General features: G+C 57.6%; 1 protein-coding gene across 7 annotated transcripts in view; it reads right to left on the bottom strand.

Moving 5' to 3' along the window:
- Positions 1-241: 241 nt before the first annotated feature.
- SNPH (syntaphilin) overlaps positions 242-19,877 on the bottom strand; it is a 37,018-nt gene continuing 17,382 nt past the window's right edge. Inside the window, exons 3-7 of one of the 7 annotated variants that reach the window (XM_025986114.2) lie at positions 13,475-13,502; positions 12,086-12,738; positions 11,288-11,395; positions 7,672-7,821; positions 242-4,610 (exon numbers count right to left, since the gene is read on the bottom strand). In XM_025986114.2, coding sequence (XP_025841899.2) covers positions 3,434-4,610; positions 7,672-7,821; positions 11,288-11,395; positions 12,086-12,267 — 1,617 coding nt within the window. In that variant the 5' untranslated portion in view covers positions 12,268-12,738; positions 13,475-13,502 and the 3' untranslated portion in view covers positions 242-3,433. Of the gene's footprint in view, positions 4,611-7,671; positions 7,822-11,287; positions 11,495-12,085; positions 12,739-13,474; positions 13,503-19,877 lie in introns of all 7 variants that reach the window. The other 6 variants (XM_025986112.2, XM_025986117.2, XM_025986113.2 and 3 more) reach the window with 6 other exon arrangements.

Raw genomic sequence — 19,877 nt, 5'->3', positions numbered from 1 at the left:
ACCCAGGAGGGAAGTGAAACTTCAGCTGCGGCAACAGGTACATGGCAGCGCTGAGCCAGCACGAGGCTGTCTGGTTCCCTCAACCTCGGAAAGGCCCTCTTTCTGCCAGTCCTTCCCTGTGTGTACGCCGTGTATCCTAGATTGGCAGGGATGTTTGAGCCTCCTGCATCCCTCTCAGAAAACAAAAACAAAACCGAAAAAAACCCACCATGATATAAAGAAATCAGGCCGAGGGTCTTGCTGTGTTTTCATGCTTTAATTCAGAGCTGTCTGCTGCAGGTACAACTCTATCTGAACAGAAGGACAAAGGAGACAAAATGAAGACCCTCCCCACCTCCCCCCTTCCTGTATCCCCTGAATTCTCCATCGAGGGGATGGCCGAGTGGGAGAGTACGCTGTGATTTGTTTGCATTGTCCCCATAGGTCAGAGAGGGTGTCACGAGTTCCCCGGGCTCAGGCCCTCGGTAGGCTCTTGCCCCGGAACTGTGCCGATGCCCGCCCCTCCCCAGGCACTGTCAGATACCCCGGTGCTAGCGGTGCCTGGGAAGGCTGTTCAGTGAAAGGCTAAGTTATCCCCTTGGGAGATGCTCGGAATAAACTCCGCCGGAGGCCAGCTCTCTGTGCAGAGTCCCAGCCCTGGCTCTGATTCCTGCCTGAGGCTGGGCCAGAGGAGCAGCAGGGAGGCCCAGACCCAGGCCCTCCATCTAAGCAGAAGCCACTTCTGGCCGCTGAGCTCCAAGGAACCAGCAGTTCAGTAGGTGGTTCCTGGGGAAATGTCCCTTAGGATCTAATCAGCTCCAGCTGGAGGCTGGCAGGAGGGGAGGCCCCGACAATTTCTGCTCCGAAAGCGGAGAGCAGGAGGGAAAGGCCATAGCCCAGCAGGACGAGGTATTAAGCAACAAGAAAAAGGGGATCTTTGGAGGAGGAGCCCTGGGCAAGCGGCCCCTGCCCCTGGCCTTGCCCTCCTGCCCCGTGCTCTGTGCCCTGCATGACTAGGGCCGGGAGCCCGAGCCAGCAGGCCGCTGTGCCTCCACTGCTCGGAGCTGCACATGTCGTGCTGCCCCTTTTGCATAGATGCGGACACTGAGCACACACACGCGCACACGAAGGGCCAGGCCAGGGCCACGGGCAGCGTGCTCTCAGGTCCGTCCCAGGGCTGGGTGCTGAGCCACTGCCTCCACTGACACGGGAAGAAAAACCCGTTGAAGGCCCCAAAAGAGAAGACCCTCCACGCTGTGGGCGAGGGCCCTACAACCCAGAGCAGTGGCCCATCTCGAGGGCCTTCTCCAGAGGGACACAGTGGGCTCCGGCCTCAACCCTGACCACGTCCACCAAAACACAAGACACAATAGGAAGGCCACAGAGAGCAAGACACAGACAGAAGCGGAGGGGCTACGCAGCTCACAGAATTCCAGTGGTGAAAAATATATAGATTTCGTGTTGTCAAATATAGTCATACATTTATTTTCTCGGCAAAGCTTGGACTATTTCTAAGGAGACACTATGCAGCTTCGTGAGTACACGGCACAGGAGGCTGGGGCCACGGCCAGTCCCCGCTTGGCTTTGGATTGGGTTTGTCCACTGCCCCTCCGTGTCACGACCCCAGCATCTGTGGGGCAGCCCCAGCCAGGCCCCAGTTCAGGTGTGCTTCGGCTGGGGTGGGGGTGCTCCACAAAGGATGGCTGATCTGAGGCCCCAACTGGTGGGGGGAGCTTTGGAGGCACAAAGCGTTGTGGCAGAGGGGCCTGTTGTCCCCATGGCTGGGCTGGCTGCCCCTGCCCAGTGCATGCAGGTGCCCCACCTGGAGTGGGGGGCGCAGGGAGGAGGGCTGGGAGCCCCTAAGTCAGGCGGCGGCTGTCAGAGCAGTGGGGGTGGGCAAGCAACCTTGGCAGAGAACCAGAGTGGCCCCGGGGCCAGAGGGACGAGTAAGACGCAGGGTCCCACCAACCCCCTCAGGTGTGGGGCCTAACCTCTGAAGAGTGCGGGGGGTGCCCAGATGGGTGTAAGCCCCACAATGGAGCAGGAGTGGGTTTACTCTGTAAAATAATAGTGGTGGTAAAATCAGCAGCATTGCTGGGGGACCAGATGTGGTCCCAGGGACGGAGGGGGGACAGTGAGGCTCCCAGGCCAACTGGCCTCAGGCTGTGAGCAGAGTCTGCAGGCTCCCCCGCACTGCCTTGTCCCTGCCTGGGAGACGACCCGGGGCACCCTGCTTTGGCCTGGATGAGCATCATGGCTTCAGTATCCCATCTTGCCGCTCATCCTGCTGGAATTCCTTCCAGAGGCAGACAGGTCTGGGTTTAGGAGCCTTCACCCTAGAATGCGAGCAGCCCTCAGTGGAGATGCTGGGGTGCGTGAGGGCCAAGCCCCAAAGTGAACATAGTGCAAAGCAGAAGCTGGGCCCGAGGCCCCCATGGAACCTTGGGGTGAGCTCCAGGGGCAGTCATGGCCTCTGGCTTCTCAAACCGAGTCCGGCCCTGCCTCCCAGCCTGCAGGACCTGTCCCAGGAGGCAGAGGGGCCCTGCTGCGCTGCCAGCCCGGCCTCCTCCTCTCGGGCGGGCAGGCGGGCGGCAGAGGCTGCAGACGGAGCCGGGGCTCAGGCAGGTGTTCCAGCCCCAGCCCCAGCCCCAGCCCCAGCCCCTCTGGCTCAGCTCTCACGGGAACAGTGATCTGACGCAGCTGGAAGTGCCGAGAAAGGAATGGATCCCAGGGAAGGTCTAGCACAAACAGACACAGAACCCACGCTGCGCTCTGCTACCTCTTGCCCATCACCACCTTTGCTCCGGCCCACGCCTGTGGCCTGACCACGGTTCTGAATCCCGAGGCAGGGAGCAGCCCGAAGGTGCTGGAACTGCAGCCCAGGCCCAGGGTTGCCGACCCTGCTCAGAGTCCTGGGCCGGTTGCCTGTGCTCTGGGCAGCAGCTGCCTCCCCGTGAGGAGATAATACTGGCCCGGAAGGCAGGACTGAGGGCAAGGGGTGGCTTGAGAGAAGGCGTGGGTGGGCAGGTGATCAGACGGGACGGGACAGGGCGAGGGCAGGGAGGCTCCCACGGGCGCCTCAGGCCAGCCTCCCCAGACCAACACACCAGAGACTTTCCAGGGCAGGGGCAGTGAAGGTCCAGACAGACAGGGCCAGGTTGGGGGGCCTCCCCACCTCCTCTCTCTGCAGCGTGTCCCACCTGTGTGCCTCCCCACCTTTGGTCTCTCTTCCCTTTTCTCCTGTCACAGTTTTGGGGTGCCTTCCCCCAACTCTGACTCCCGGCCCCCCGACACTGTTCAATTCCTGAAAAAGCCACTTCCAAACCCAAAACTAAATAAATAAGAGGAGGCCCCGGGGAAGGAGTGGGAGGGAGAGCGGCACCCCTACAATCAGTGGTCAGGCCGCCGGAGCCAGGCCGAGGCCAGGAGGGCGGGAGGGAGGGTGGTGCACTGCTCACAGCTGGGAGCCGCCGCCCGCCTGGCCCGGGCCCTGCTGGCTCAGCGAGCGGCAGCTGATCCTGCGGATGGAGTGCAAGGCCACCGTGCAGCAGCCCCGCAGCAGGGAGCTGATGTTGTAGATGGGCTGACCCTGGCGCCGCTGCGAGCGGCAGAGCCAGGCCACCGTGGGCACAGCCGGCACCACCACAGCCAGCAGATCCACGATGTAGTGGCGGCTCCAGTAGCTCTTGGGCTCCTTCTCAGCCGCGGCCGCCTCCTCCTCCTCTTCCACAGGGCATGCCACACTCACCGACAGGCTGGGGCTGGGGTTGGCGCCGGGCTGGTGTGGGCTCGGCCCTCGGGTGACAGGCTCCGGGGCCTCAAGCTCGTCACCCACCGTCACCACCACCACCGAGTCAGGGTCTTTGGGCCCCGGGGGGCGGGGCTCCAGCTCTGGGCACCTGTCCCCGGCATCAGGGATTGCCCCGCAGGCCTGGGCCTTGGTCACTTTCTCCAGGATGGTGTTCATGTCCGGCTGGTACTGCACAAAGTCTGTCTGGATGGCTCGCTCCTGCATGCAGCTGGCCTGCACGCCGGCCTCCAGGCCACACAGCAGCTTCTCGTAGGTGTTGCTGGCGGGGAAGCGGGGGCCCAGGCTGAGGCTGCTGTGCAGCGAGCCCTCCTCGGGGCCACAGTCCACCCCTGACGACAGCAGGCTGCTGGCCTCCAGCACGTCCGTCCGGCTCAGGGTGTCGTCGGTCACGGCGAAGCCACTGTCGACCCCGTCCTCGGCAGAGGCCCCAGGGTGGTCACCGGGGGGGCGGTCGCCGCAGACAGCCGGGTCGCTCAGCTTGGTGTATGTGGAGCTGCGGGTGAGGGAGCGGGCGGGGGACCCACCGGCCGACTCCCCGGCACCATCCTCCTTGGTGGCGCCGTTCTGGGCAACTTCCATACTGTGCAGCAGTGTCTCCAGCTTCTTGTTCTGGATGTTGATGTCCACGAAGTACTTCTGCAGCCCTTTGTCCTTATCGATCAGGTTGTTCTTGACCGTGTCAATGACCTGCTTGAGCTGCTTGATCTCCTTGCGAGCCTCCTTCAGGGCCAGCTGGGCCTCCACGCGGTGGCACTCCTCCTCAATCCAGTCCTCCTGCATGCGAGACAGCTGCGTCTTGAGGTCGTCGATCTCAGTGTCTCTGTGAGTGGACGAGACACACATGCTCACTGACCGGCCTGCCACCACCATGGAGGACAAGCAAGGAAGGGCTGTCGCCAAGGATTGGGGGAGGAGGGCGGCCAATACCTCCCGGCCCAGAGCTAAATGCAAAAGGCCTGATTCATTAGCTCCTTCTCGCTCCAGAGGGGACCAGGGGGGTGGCCAAGGGGCCTCCTCCCCACCGAGGGCAGTGGGGAGAAGAAACGTCTAGCCCTGCCTCTGCCTCCCCAGCCCTGGAGGCTGAAACCTAGACAACCGACCATTCCCACTTAAATCCGATATCTACAGGAGAGATTAGATATGAAAGATACTTAGTGTATCAATCAATGCCTAGCACTGTAAAACCCAAACACATCTGTTTAAAATTTTAATATAAGATAATAAGAACTAAAGCTAAAATTTCTGTTCTGTGGGGAGGGACATGGCCTCCTTCCTGTAGGTGAATACTGTCCCCGGGAGTCCCTGGCCAGAGCCCCTGGGGGTAGAGGCGGTGGGCTGCCCCACTTTGTTGAGGAACTTATTGCTGTCATGTAGGGGGAGCTGTGGGCTTCACATGTCCCCTCAGTGTAGGGATGAAAGGTGGTGGGTGCGATACAAGAAAGTGGTGAAAACAGGTGGCTCTTTTTTATCTACACTGATCATCCTTGCTTTGTATCTACTATGAAGACGATGGGCCAAAAAGTTGGACAAGAAGGCCCAGGCTGCTTCTGAGAGAAAAGGCCAGTGCCAGGTAAACCAGACACAGGCACCCCGAGTCACAGACAAATCGGGGTGTGGGGGAGGGAGGTGCATTAAAAGAATATTCTATCAAGTCTGGCGGAGAAGGCAGCAGGAGACAGAGCAGGCTATGATGAGGGCAGTGAGGGTGGAGGAAAGCCACTCCTGAGCCAGCACGTCCTGCGGGGTGGTGCAGGGGGCAGGGGCCATCCACCCCAACACCACTACCTACCCCCAGCCAGATGGCCCACGTGCCCCACATTCAAGGAAATGCAATCCACGCAGGGCTTGACCATCACTGTGAGGGTGATGAGCCCAGCAGAGGGACCATCCCAGATCAAGCACTGGGCTCTTTTCAGAGCCAGATGGGATGGCCAGTGCAGGAAATGAGGCTGAAAGTGTGCTCTGCAATGTCGAAGGGTCTGGGCTGAGGGGCTGCGGTGGCCAGGAAGGTCAGCCAGGGCATTATCTGGAAAGGGTTGGACTGGACTGCCTCCCAGGACACAACCTTGTGATGGTAGCAGGGACTGGAGTGACTCAGAGTGGCAACGGCAGATGGACCCCCATGCATGAGACCCTTACTGGGGTTCACTCTAGAGAAACCTTCCCCGTGGATACCAAGCCCTGGGAGGGAGAACGAGTTTGGAGAAAGGGACTGGGCTGCTCAGTGTGGCTGGGCCCCTCCCCTCTCTCCTTGGAGCCAGCGGGACCCCCAGGCCAGGAAGCTATGCCTTTCCCACCCCGTCTAGGACATCACACTGGAACTGAGCCCTGATGGATGAGTTTGCCAGCGAAGCAGGATGGGGGCAAGGCCATCTCAGGAAGTAGGGACACAGCAAACAAAAGCATGGAGTGTAGAAGCTTCTTTAAGGAGCAGGGAGGTTACTGCAGGAGGCAAGTATCAAAGTGAACATGTGGAGCGTGTGTGGTACAGCAACAGAGCAAGCAAAGAGCTGCCACAGGTTCCCGCAAGAGTAACAGGCAGAGAGTGGCCAGGGATTTGAGGTGTAGGCACGTCCATGCCAGGGCACTGTGCCCAAACCGCACGGGGCAGATGGTCTGCTTGAGCCGCTGGGCCAGCCCCAGACAGGAGGCGGGGAGACGGGCTGTCTGCTTCCTGAGGACGTGAGCGCAAATGGCCAGGCAGACCCAGGACTATTTTCTAAAAACAGAAATCCCAACTATGAAGGAGGCCCACGGAATGCCACCTGTAACTTCCCGTAGTTCAAAACCACAACAGATCCATGCTGGATTGGCTACTTGGCAGCGCTCTGGTCACGGAAGACGTGCTCATGCATATTGTATGCTTCCATTTATATGCCATGTCCAGAATAGACACATCCATAAAGATGGAAAGATCAGTGGTTACCAGGGGCCTGGGCCATGACTGCCACTGGGAACGGTGTTTCCTTCTGGGGTGATGAAAATGTTCTGGAACTAGATACTGGGGATGGTTGCATGATTCTGTGCCTATCCCAAAAATCGCCGAAGGGTGTGCTTCAGAGAGGTGAACTGTACGGGATGTGAATTACATGCCAAATAAAGCTGCAGAGTTTTAAAAAAAGAGGAAAGAAGCCATAGTCGTGGGAACCTGCCCTGACCTCTGGTGCCTGGCATAGTGCCTGGTGTGGCTCAGAGTCGGCTGCGTGTTTGAACTGACACAGTCTGGAGGAGAGGGCGAAGATGACAGAGTCAGAGGGCAGACCTGAAGCTTTGATCGTAAGAATGAAGCCGGTGGCCCAGAAAGTTAGCAGCTGAGAGGGTCAGGATTAGCCCCCAGGTCTGGAGAATGTGCTCAGAGGGGACTGTAGGGGCTCCTGAGGGACCCCCGGGCTGGGTAGGAGCTCGAGAAAGGTTTTTCATGCTCACACACATCATATGCAAGTAGATGAGCAGAGAGGCCTCTGGGGCCTGAACCAGTGGGCCAAGAGCACCCTGGTGACTCCCTGGGAGGAAGCAAAGGGGGACTCACAGGGAAGGTAAGCCAGGAAGAATGCCCTGGGCTCCTGATCCTCAGGTGAAAAGGAGCCAGAGGGCAAGAAGCAGCCAAAAGGGACCACCAGGCCCAGACTGGGAGAGGACCAGCAGGCCATCAGGGGAAGCTGCTCCCTGCCTGGGGCCAAGAAGCCCCTGTGGCAGTCCAGAAGAGCAGCTGAGGGGACAATGGGGATGGCTGAGGGCTCTAGAAAGGGGCTCCTACAGGGCTTTGCCAGAAAGGAAAGGGCAGGTGGGTGTCAGGAAGCCCTCAGCCACTCCTTCCTCCCAGAAGTGCTCCTCTGAGTGTGGAGAGCATCTCTCCAGGGCTGCCCTGGGCAGCGGCTCACCGGTCCTGGAGCCGGTCCTGTGTGTCCTTCAGCCGGGCCTTCAGGTGCCGGATGCACACCTCCTTCTGCTGCAGGGGGGTCAGGTACTGCTCCGGGGTGGGGGGCTTGACGCCATGGTTGTCGCTGCACAGTGTGTACTTCATGGAGCGTCTGCAAGGAAACATGTGTCAGTGGGAAGGGAGGAAGAGGTGGCTCATCGTCCTGGTCCCACAGCCACCAGGTGCCTCCAGGCTAGGCCTCCCCCTGGGGCCTGTGTGGGCATGAGAACACCCAGACCTTTGGCAGGTAGGTTTTATCAAAGCTCTTGTAAGGGAAGACCACAGTGGGAAGCTCAGGGCTCCTCTAGTTAGGGGTGCAGATACGGGGCACCACAGGACCCACAGCCTGGCACCCGGCCGTGTGGGGCACTCTACTGATGTCATCAGTCATCTCACTCCTGCGGTGGTCCCGGAACTCAGGTGTCCAGTCTCCTAACCCAGAGAATGAGTTGGGCACTAGAGCCTGGGGGCAGGTGCACTTCCCTGTGTAATTCTCCGGGGCTGGCGTGGGGGTAAGGGCTCGCCAGGTAGGAGGTAGGAGAACGCACCCCCCAGGCTGAGAACCTTCACTGCCAGGCCTGCAGGAGTCCAGGGCAGGGGCGGGGGGCCGGGAGTGAGGCACAGCTCTCTCCAACACACTCCGGTGCCCTCCTTGCCGTCTTCATGTACACGCAGGCCTGCACGATCATGTACACACGTTTCCTTGGAGCGCGTACATCTGAGTAGTTACCCTGGCCCACTTGCACCTGCGTGTCCACCTCTGTGTGCACACACCCAAGGGCACATGGCCCCGCCACCCTGCAGCCATCCTCGGGAACACTCACAAGGCCTGGGACACCAGCCCACGCACGGGTTCACACAAATGCACGCACTTTCCACCCCCCCACACACACATTCTCTGAGGTCACACCCAAACACACGTGTGAACACCCACTGGCTCTGGGCATCTAGTCCTCAACAGCTAAACCCTGAGGTGGCAGCAAGCCAGATGCCACATGCTGCCCAGCCTGAGGTGGCATAGGCATGTGTGTGTGTGTGTGTGTGTGTGTGTGTATGTGTGTGTGTCATACTCAGGCTCAGCACTGCCAAAAGGAGGAATTGCCACCCAGTGCAGGCGGAGGGAGGGAAGGAGGGAGGGAAGGGGGGAGGGAAGGAGGGAGGGCCTGGCCTCGCACCCAACTCTGATATGCTGTGGCCAGGCCACAGCGTCCTGCCTGCTGGTCATTCTGGGAAGCCTCCTCAGAGCTTGGCCTCAAAGCCTGGGCTTGTTCTCATGCAGCCTGGCAGAGGCCTCGTGGCAAGCCAGCCCTGCTCCCCTAGGGGACGGGGCCAAGGACATCAACAGGTCTGAATAGACAGGCCCTGGTTTGCTGAAGCAGCCACGAGGGAGGCAGTTTGAAAGGTTCCATGGGGGCCGTCTAATGTTTGCCGAGGAAAAAGAATTTGTAAACTGTCAGCCACTGAAGAGAATGTGTGTGGATATAAGTGGAGAGAAAGGGACACAATTCTCTTCTGCGTACTCATCTCGTGGTCCCTAGGTTAAACTCAAGCCATACCACAGGCCGGCCTGTTTTCCTGGTGACGGGGGCAGAGGGGTGGCATGGGTCGGGAGCTGGGGACGCCCCCTCAGTGGGCTCTAAGAATCTCCTCCCGAAAGAGCAGCCATCCTGGTGGCCGCCGTGCCAGGACTCAGGCTCGAGGGGCACGGATCTGCAGTGAGTGGATCTCCCTCCCAGGCCCTGGTTAAACTTTCAAACTAGTGCAGTTGAGAATTAGAGACAAAGCTGTTCTCACTCTTCCAACTTGCTTTCATGACTGATATATATGTATATATATCACTCGTGAATATCACTCATATCACAGAATATATATATACATATATATAAAACCCTATATATATATTCTGTTATCCATTTTATATGTATATATGTATATATACTGGAAAAGAAGAATATTCTATAATCCATGGCTCTCTGCTATTCCCGTCTCGGAATGCCAGTTTGCACTGAAGCCACAGCCCAGGGCAGCCACTATTGATGTGGCCAGAAGATCCTCCCATGGGGCCAGTTCTCAGCCTCAGGGCTGGGACCGTCCCAGTGAGCTGCGGTTATGACAAGCACGGCAGAAATCTGCTACTAATGAAAAAGTGTTAAAGTTGCCAATTGTATACTTTTCAAAATTTGAGCACAGTAGTACCACTCTCGCCCCCTGCGCTCAGGGTGGAGTGACGGCCAGGAGGCTGGGCCATGGGTCCTGCACACATGTGTCACCCATCACATGTGTCACGGTGCGAAACTCTGAGAAGTGCCGCCTCAGCGTGATCTGAACGTCACTTCACACCCATGACACCATCTCTGCTGGAAGAGCACGACCAGCCTTCCCATGAGGTGCTCTGGCTGCAGGAGCTGCAGGTCAGCTGTGGTGGCCCAGGACTCTCACATGGGACCAAAGGTCTCATGATGGCAGCTACCAGTTACAGGCCACCTGCAGACATCGATTCGTTGAAGCTGGAGGGACGTTGGGCACCCAACGGAAAGGGAGATTCAAGGGACGGGAAGTATGGCTGCCCAGCCTTCGCTCCCTGGCTCCACTGGGGAATCAGGATGGGCCGCTGGAGCTGTCACTCCCTGGTTTTAGAGAATGCTCAGCTTCCCTTCACCTGCCTCCCCAGCAGATCCTGCTTTTCCGTTCCTCCTTCCCTGAGCCCCACAACATAGCACGTGCCACATTGTAATGCACTCCGCTTTCCAAGCCAGCTGCACCTCTGTCACTGTCCAAGTGGCGCCTGAGGAAAGCAGGGCCACAGATGCCGAGTGGCCTGCCCATATATCCATCCTTGCTCCTTCCCCAAGAGAACTCCAATTCTGTGAGGGCTGGTACCATACTGAGGACAATGTGGTGCTCCTTGTGCCACCGGCCCCACAGCCATAGCCAATCACATCACCCAGTGCCAGCTGGCAGCGTGTAGACAGAATTCCTGGAGAAGGTGACCCTTCCCAGAAAACAGGAGCCTCAGGACGCCTGGGTGGCTCAGCAGTTGAGCATCTGCTTTCACCTCAGGTTGTGATCCCAGGGTCCTGGGATCAAGTCCCGCATGGGGCTCCCTGCACGGAGCCTGCTTCTCCCTCTGCCTGTGTCTCTGCCTTGCTCTGTCTCTCATGAATAAATAAATAAAATCTTTAAAAAAAAAAAAAAAGGAAAACAGGAGTCTCTTGTAGTAGCGGAGGGGTGGCCTTTCTACCTTCCTCCTTCCCTGCCCCGATGCTGACCTGACACTTGGAGGTGTCAGAGCCTCTTATAAAAGTGAGGACAAAAGCTGCGCCCTAAGGATGGTGGAGCAGGAAGATGGGCTGGGGTCCCCAGCACTTCAGGGAGCTGCCTGCCGCTGGGCCTAGTTCTGAAAGCATCCCCCTTGCTTGTCTAAGCCCCTGCCTTGGTCACGGGCAACGGGGCTCTACCCTCCCCTTCACACAGGACCTGAGGCTCTGAAGGACCAGCTGGAGCTCATGCAGCCAGGAGCGCAGGAGTCCCGGTCCCCACCCGTGGGGGTGCGGTGTACAGGTGCGCAGGGGGGTTACCTGGGCGTGGGGCTGCTGTCGCTGCCCTTGCAGGAGCCGGAGTTGCTGCTGCTGCTGAGAGAGGAGGTGCCGTAGGCGTCCCGCACGCTCACGGGCGGAGAGGTGCGCCTGGAGGCAGGAAGAAGAGGCAGGTGCTCGTTCTGGCTGGCGGGCAGCTGCGGGCACTGGGCAAACACCGCCAGGCCGCTGCGGCCCAAAGGGCCCCCGCTGCGGGGTCACGGCCGGGGGAGAGAAGCAGAGGAGAGAGGGGACGCACACACAGGGGTGACAAAACAGACAGCGCAAATCAAGATGGAAAACCAGGAGGAGGCTGGTCCTCCTGGCTCCCCAGGATGGGCATGGAGGCTGGGCCGGGCTAAGGGTGGGGTCCCATCTGCCCTAGCCAGGGTTCCTCAGCTTCCAGGGTTCCAGGGTCCCCCTGAGCCCAGAGGAGGGCCCCGCAAGGGCTGACACAGCTGGGGCAGAGGGGGCAGGCAGGGGTGGGGACAGGAGGGGGCACACACAGGTCGGAGTTAGGGGGGCCAAGTGAGCCAGAGTGGATGACAGCATGAGTCCTTCTAGTCACGGTGAAGCTCAGCAGCAATACTGAGGATGGTGGGACCCCCAGGGCTTTAATGCTTCAGAGAACCTTTCTATCCACTGTGTCATTTGAGCCTCAGCAGGAGGTGTTAGCAAGCCTGTTCTAGAGCTTGGAAAACTGGGAAATGACTTGCTCAAGGCTACACTGCATGTTGGTGGCAGAGGGGGGAACGGAGGCCCTCCCCCTTCCCGCCCTCCGAGGCCAAGGGGGGCACTCACCTGCGGGATCCAGCAGAGGCCCGTCTACTGCCCGGCAGGGACATGGCCATGAGGCTGCGGGTCCGGGTGAGGGGCGGGATGGGTGGTGTCCCCGGGGCTGAGGAGAGAGGGCGCGTTGGGGGTGCCGCGGGGAGGGCTGGACCAGGCCACGTCATCCTCTCGTTGGGGCCGCTGCCTGGCATGGCTCCTCCTCTCACCCTCTGGCAGGACACCCCAGGACCGAGCGAGGGCCTGGTAGGCCAGGCGCTAGCTGCAGCTGCCTCCACCAACGAAGTTAGCACACTCTTGCCACCTGACTTAAGACCTTGATCGATCGTCAGAGCCTCAGGGGCAGCCAGAAATCATAGATCCGACCCCGTGTTCTCCAGATGATTGAATGTGGAGCAAGAGCTCAAGGGCCTCACCCAAGGTCACATGGGCATCGAGGCAGGGCCTCCTGACCCCCAGTGCAGCACTGAGTCCTCTACGCTACAGGCCAGGCCCTCCGATCCCTTACTCGGACCCCACCCTGCGCTGGACAGTCCTCCCTCCTCGGCGGGGGGTGCTGGTTGGAGGACTCCTGGAGCAGGACCAGGAACCCCAAGTGAGGCTGGGCTAGTCTCGACGTCACCTTCCCAGAGCGCCCGTTGGCGTGTGGCTTGGGGGCTTCCTGTCTATAGTGGAGACAAGACAGACCGACATACCAGCACACGTGTAGAAAGACATATGGATACACACGAATGTGAAAAGGTACTATGTCTCTGCCATTCCAAGACATGCCACACACATCTCCATGAACATGCTCGGGGCCTTCCCATGATGCAGGACATGCAGCCAGGCCCTCCCGCATGCATGCTGCACACAGCCATGCCTGCACCCACCCATGCAAACATGCATGCTGACTGGGGCATGCAGCAGGACCTCAGAGCATGGGCTAAAAGCAGATGAAGAAGGGGGTAATGGGTACAGAAGCCCTCCTCTGTCTGGGGACTCTTGGTGGGCTGGAACTAGTAGGAAGTGACCAGGCCTACAGAGACCCATCCTTGGCACTCTTGACAGGCGGGAAGAGGATTAGGCTCCACGGGCAGCCCTACAGGGGTTAAAGGAGGGGAGAAGCCCCATGGTGGGCTGGGTGTCAGCTGTTGTAGGAAGGAGTCCCGCACCGGGCACTGTCACAGAGCGCCTGGAGTCTGAGACGAGGGGCCCGGGCTCTTTGCAGCCACTAGTTGTGTGCCAGCTCCAGAGACCCCTGTTCCCTCCTTCCATGCTCATGGCAGGGGCTGAGGATAGCAGCCTGGGTTACTGGAGACCTGGCCAGGGATACCGGGCCCTGACCTCTCCCATGCTGGAGAGAAGCGTTTACCACACCCCACTGTGCGCACGCCCCAGGCCAAGCACATTACTACGTACAGTGTGCCATTGACTCCTCCCAAAAACCCTATGAGGAAGTGCTGTGATTAGTGCCCTTACAGACAGGGATCTGAGCCTCCCAGAGGGAGGGACTCACCCCCGTCACACCCCCAGGGTGTGGCAGGGCCAACAGGAGAACCAGGCTAACACCAGAAGCCCAGGGGCTGGATCTCAAACTCTGGGGTCCCCCGGCTGGGCACCACCCCTTCTCGTGTTAGGGCCTCAGGGGAGTTGGCTCATCCTGCCCAGTGGTGGGGCTGCCTCCTGAGGGGACAAAGGCGCTCGCTGCTCAGGTGGCCTGTTTCCTGGCTGTGACACAGAGTGTAGCCTGTTCCCCTGGCGGGCCCAGACACAGCCAGCATTGTCTGCCCGGAGGTGTCGGATGCCGGGCGCAGGAGCTGCCGACACTGTGCCTGTCACCTGAGCTGCTCGCCTCAGCTCAGGGATGTGTCCCCCCCTGCCCCCCACATCATGCCCCCATCGTCTAGGCAAGGCCTCCTGGCACTGTGGGGTTGGCCTCGGGAGGAGGCACCGTGGGAGAAGAGTGCTCCCCACACTTATCAGGGAGGTTGCCAAGGGCTCCATTCTTCCTGCACACAGCCCAAGGGGTACAGAAGGGCGATCTGTTATCACACTTGGGCCTAAGGTGGCAGAGCTGCAGGGCCAGACAGACCAGACCCTGGCTTCTAGTCCCAGGCGGCCTGACTTCCCTGGCAGCCTCACCCCTTCCCTTCTTGCTTTTGGGAGGATGCACTGAGGAGGTGGTGCCTTCAGGAGGACTTTCCAGCAGAGGCAGGAGGGCTCAGGTCCGAGGACAGGCCTCACTCTTCCAAGCCAGCTCGGATAAGGGCTGTTAAGGAGCTAGGAAGTCCAGGTGGAGTCCCGGGCCTGTGTCCGGGAGGCAGGCAAGATGCCTGGTTTGCCTTGGAGCTGAGTGTGGCCTCAGTACAATGAGGGCTTTGTCTCGGCTGTCCCTGCTCCTACCTCGCTTGGCAACCCCACACCTCCCTCCTCTTGCATTCCCTCTTCCTTCCTCCCTGGCCCAGGGGCTGAGAAGGGGACAGCATTTGTACCTGGATGGACCCAATAGTCTCCTGAGAGGCCAGAGCCAGCCATTCATCCAGGACAGAGGCGGAAATGGCATTTCCCCTACTGGGACAGGACCTTGCAGGTGGGGGTCCCTCAGGGGAGGACAGAAGCCACCCAGGCTCAAAGGGAGCCACCTCTCCAGGATCCTACTCAGAAGCCTGGGTGTGCCCTCTCAAGTCCTCCCTCTCTCTCCGGGCCCCAGAGAGGAGACAGGTTGCCATAGTCTATGTCACTATGCCACCTGCCTTCTCCCCTGGAGTCCCACAGCCCTTTGCCCAGGCAGCCAGAATGGAAGATGGAAGGTGGAAGGAAACCCTTCACCATGGGGAGCTGGGCTGAGAGTCTCCTGTCACCTCAACACCAGAGGAAAGCCAGCCCCGCACTCCAGTGTCCCTCCACTTCCCCATCCTGCCCACACCAGGACAGCTCCGCTGCACGCTCCCTTTGGTCAGTCCCCACAAGGCCTGCAATAGGGTCCAGGGGACACAGCAGGATCCAGGCAACAGGATCCAGAAGGATGCAAGAATAGAGTCAAACAGGTCTGGGCTCAGATCTCAGCCTGTCGCCCTCCCAGTGCATGCCCTGGGCATGTCACTCCCCTTCTCTGCGTCTTAGCTTCCTCATCTATGAGTGGGGCTGTAACAGAATGCACCTCGTGTGGCTACTGTGGCAGGTTAATGCATGCCCGGGGCTCAGCCTAGTACGCATCACATAACACACACTCAAAAGTGGGAATCGCCAGTATCTTGGAAGTAGATCATTGCAACACAACGTGAGCTTCAAAACACAAACAGATTCAAGACATCATGTGGTCTCATGAGGGTCAGCAAAAGCTTCTCCAAAGTGAAATTTACACTGGGTTTCAAAGGATGAATAGGAGTTTGTCAGTCAGAGAAAGCAAGTGGGAAAGAAGGAAAAGGCTGGGCAAAGGCAGTGAATAGTTCCATCGCATGGTGGCTGGGGAAACCAGGGGGTCTGGTGAGGTCAGAGGCACAGTAGGGGTGAGGCTGTAGGACAAGGTGGTGCTGGCCACACAGAACACCTAAGCCAGGATCTTGTCCTCTGGGCAACAGAAGCCGAGGAAGGGCCTTTGAAGGGGGAGGGACATGATCAGACTTGCAGTTTAGAAAGCCCCTGGGTAGGTAGGGGGCCTTTGTGGAATGTGGCTGGGCAGGGACAAGAATACAGGCAGGGAGATGAGCTAGGTTATCAAGACCTCCCAGGTGAGAAATGAGAAGAACTTGGGTCAGGGCAGCAGCAGAAGCAACGGAGAAGAGGCCATGGAACCTCAAGATACATCAGAGGCCCCCCGATACATAAAAATAGGGCATAACACTTGATTCTGGCGTTCAAGGGCGTCTCATCTATACCCTTGCCCACGTGCTCTCAGCGGCCTGCAGACCCCCTGGGGAAGCCCCAGCAGTCACTGTGACAGCTTGCTAAGCTGTTGGTCTAGCCTGCAGCCGTTCCCCACTGTGCCCTCATGCATACTTCAGCCTTCTGCAAGGCTCTGCCCTGCAGGTCTTTTCCCCTGGACTTCTCCCATCACTTACTGTGGTGACCACTTAGCATGCCATGCCTTGGGTCAAAACTCAGGGAACACCACCCTCTGGGGGAGTTCATAAAAATAAACACAATCAACACACAACTGTTAGTAACACAATGGGTTAAGTGGGCACGTCTGGTAGCCCAGGAGTTGGATTAGATGGTCTCTAGGACACCTCCGAATCCGACATTCTCTGATTCTGCGCTGTTCATGAAATGATGGACTTCCAATTAATGCTTTCTTCTCCTTCCATTATTAGGGCTCCTGGGTTTCAGCTCCCACCCCTGTAACATGAGAAAGCTGCATTTTTCAAAAAACACTGTGGCATTTTTACTCAATCAGCATGTCATGGGGGAGAAACCAGGCACTCGCATTAATTCTAGCTAAGTGGAAGTCCCCGTATGTACAATAAATGATTTTTTTTTTGCAAAGACTCAGACATCAATAAAAGAAGAAAGCTACCCTAAAATCCAAGAGAACAGAACAATCTGTGTCTCATGACTCGAGCCTCTGACAGCTGTGGAAAGCCAAGCATTGCGATCAACAGAACAGAACTTGGGAGGGGTCCTCCCTGTGCCAAGGCAACATGAGAATGCAGAACATTCCTCCCGTGCAACAGCAGAGCGCCTGGTGCTCCTCGAATGCCAAAGCCGAGAGAGGCAGGAGATGGAAGCCTGGCCCGGGGCTGTGCCAGCAGCCGTCCTCCGCATCTCCGAGGATCAGTCCTACCAGAAGCTCAGTAAACCTGCCACTGGCTTCATGACCTCACCGGCCCCCACGGCTGTCCACACCCTCAGAGAAACTGAGGACATTTCTTCTTGAATTTGGGGAGGGGGCACTGGTGGCATTTTCCCGGCTGGCTGTCTGTGTCCTGCAAAAGCCGGTCTCAGTGCAGGAACTAGAGATGGGAGGCACAGGGCTCCTTCTTCTCACCAAGGCCACCCCAGCAGGGTGGCAGGACAGACAGACCCACCACTTGGTCAGATGCCCTGGGGGCTGCCCGAGGCCAGCAGGCCACTCCACAGGCGTCCTGCAGTGATTAGACTCGTATTCCAGACCTTGGCGAGCATCGAGCCCCCATGGTCTGCAAACCACCCGAGAATTTGCCCCTAGTGCTCAGGCCCCCTTCCCTCTTCAGCCACAGGGGCTCCTCTGGTATCTGTTCCATGCACGCAAGGTCTGCAGTCAGACTGCTGCTCTAGCTAAAAAGGGTTTGCGGTTTAAACTCTATGCACTGTGTGTTTTCCACAATGAGCTACTTCACATCTAGAAGGATGGCTGTAATCAAACAGACAGACAATAACAAGCATGGGTGAGGGAGCGGAGAAGCCGGAGCTCTGGTGCACGGCTGGTGGGAATGCGGGTGATGCCGCCGCACCACCACTGCCACTACCATGGAAAACAGTGTGGCACTTCCCCAAAAAGTTAACCATAGAGTTGCCATGCAACCTCGCGATTTCCCTGGTAGGCGGATGCCCCGAAGAACAGAAGATGGGAGCTCGCACAAAGACCTGTTCAGGAAGAACAGCATTATGCACAGTGGCCGAAAAGAGGAATTCCAGCCAGGAGGCCACCAGCGTCCAGCGACTGGCTAGACCGAATGTGGTTTGTATGGCTAACGGAACACCATCAGTCCCAAGAAGGCACAAAGGGCAGACACTTGCCACACACGGGTGAGCGGTGCAGTACAGTGAGTGAAAGAAGTCAGACACAAAAGGCCACACATTGTCTGATTCCATTTATATTAAACGTCTATAACAGAAAGATCAGTGGAGACCCAAAGCAAATGGGTGGTTGCCAAGGGCTGGGAGAAGAAGAGGGAATGGCTGCTAATGGAAGGCTCTTTGGGGAAACATGAAAATGTTCTGGAATTGGACAGTGGTGATGGATCACAACTCTGTGGATATTCTAAACCACCCTCCCAGAATTCTACATTTTAGGGGGGAGGGGTCCCTTTTTTAACATGTAAATATAATCAATTAACATATAGTGTATTATGAGTTTCAGAGGTAGATGCCAGTGATGGATCAGTTGCACACAACACCCAGTGCTCATTACATCAGGTGCCCTCCTTAATGCCCATCACCCAGTTACTCAGCGCCCCCATCCACCTCTCCTCCAGCAACCTTGTTTGTTTCCTATGATTAAGAGCCTTTCATGGTTTGTCTCCCTCTCTGATTTCATCTTATTCATATTTTTCCTTCCCTTCCCCTATGATCCTTTGTTTCTTAAATTCCATGAATGAAATCATATGATAATTGTCTCTTACTGACTTATTTCACTTAGTATAATCCCCTCTAGTTCAACCCACATCATTGCAAAATGGTGAGATTTCATTTTTTTGATGGCTGAGTAATATTCAATTGTCTGAAGTGTACATTTTTAAAGGGTGGATATAAAAATATTTATTTATTCATGAGAGACACAGACAGAGGCAGAGACACAGGTAGAGGGAGAAGCAGGCTCCCTGGGGGGAGCCCGATGTGGGACTCGATTCCAGGACCCCATGATCATGACCTGAGCCAAAGGTAGATGTTGACCACTGAGCCACTCAGGTGCCCCTAAAAGGGTGTATTTTATGGTGTATGAATTTTTATCACAATAGAAAACAGATTTTTTTAAACCTACATAATATATATCTTGTGAATACAAATATGAACAGTTCTAAAAGGACAGGCATTGTCCAAAAAAGGGGAGGGAATCACCTAGGCTGGCTCAGCCCAGCTGCCACATGGTGAAAACCAGAAGCAGCCCCTTCGCCTTCTGCCTGACTTCAAGCACTGACCAGGACACTTCCCTGGTGCTCCTGATTCTGGGTCAGCCCAGAGGAGACAGGAGACAGAGGCTGCCCCTTCTGAAGTTTGGCCTATCCACCAGCTCATCTGATCCTCACCTGTCCCCTGTGCAGGGAGGCCAGGTGGAGACTGTTAATGTCTGACACATGGAAATCCAAAGCTGCAAGACCGCCCAAGGTCACACCTTGGACTTCCATGTCGTAGGAGCCCGCATACCTACTGCATCAGAAGGTGTGATAACAAGGGAACTGGGACATATATTGTTATGCTGCCTAAGAGAAGAAAAGTGCTTTCCCAGAAGATTCTAAGATCATGGTGGAGGAGATGGGGTTATGTCCCTACATCCTGGCTTCTCGTGCATCTACAAGGTAGGACACCAACAAGACAGGAGGCAAGCAGAGCAAAGACCAGAAATTTCTCATGTGCCTTGCTACCTAACCAGCATCTCTCCCTGCACCCCCCAGAACCCGCAAAGGAGAAGCCCTCACCATGAAGACCACTGTTCTCACCTCTCCAGCAGCAGTGGCTTCCTGTCCCTCAGCACAGATTCTGAGCGAGCCTTCCACTGAGGGACCCTTGGCGGCTCCTCCGGGCTACCTTGCCTGGTGCCTCTCGGTGACCTCGGGTCTCAGCTACTGTGCATTTGGTGGGAGTCACCCTTCTGACCCCACCCATCTCTTCAGGAACCAGTCCAGGGAACAGATGGAGGGCTGGAGAAGTCCTCTGGCTATCAGAGGCAGGAGTGTTTCCAGCTATTCCTACCATGGCCTCCCCAAGGGGATCTCTCTTTTCCCTTTTTCAGAGATAGTCTTTGTTTTACCACCACCTTGGGTGTGTCAGAGCAGGTCCAGGAGTGACTCTGGAATTCCTGGCACCCAGCTGCCCTGGGGTAGCCTCCCATGTGGGGAGGGGGCAGCAGGGGAACACTGGTTTCCATCCCCTCACCACTCCCAGCTGCTCCAGGGCTGCCTGT

The sequence above is a fragment of the Vulpes vulpes genome, chromosome 14 (assembly GCF_048418805.1).
Source record: "Vulpes vulpes isolate BD-2025 chromosome 14, VulVul3, whole genome shotgun sequence".
In the NCBI taxonomy this organism is placed as follows: domain Eukaryota; kingdom Metazoa; phylum Chordata; class Mammalia; order Carnivora; family Canidae; genus Vulpes; species Vulpes vulpes.
Note: the sequence above shows the minus strand (reverse complement) of the source record. Positions and strands in the feature narration are given on the sequence as shown.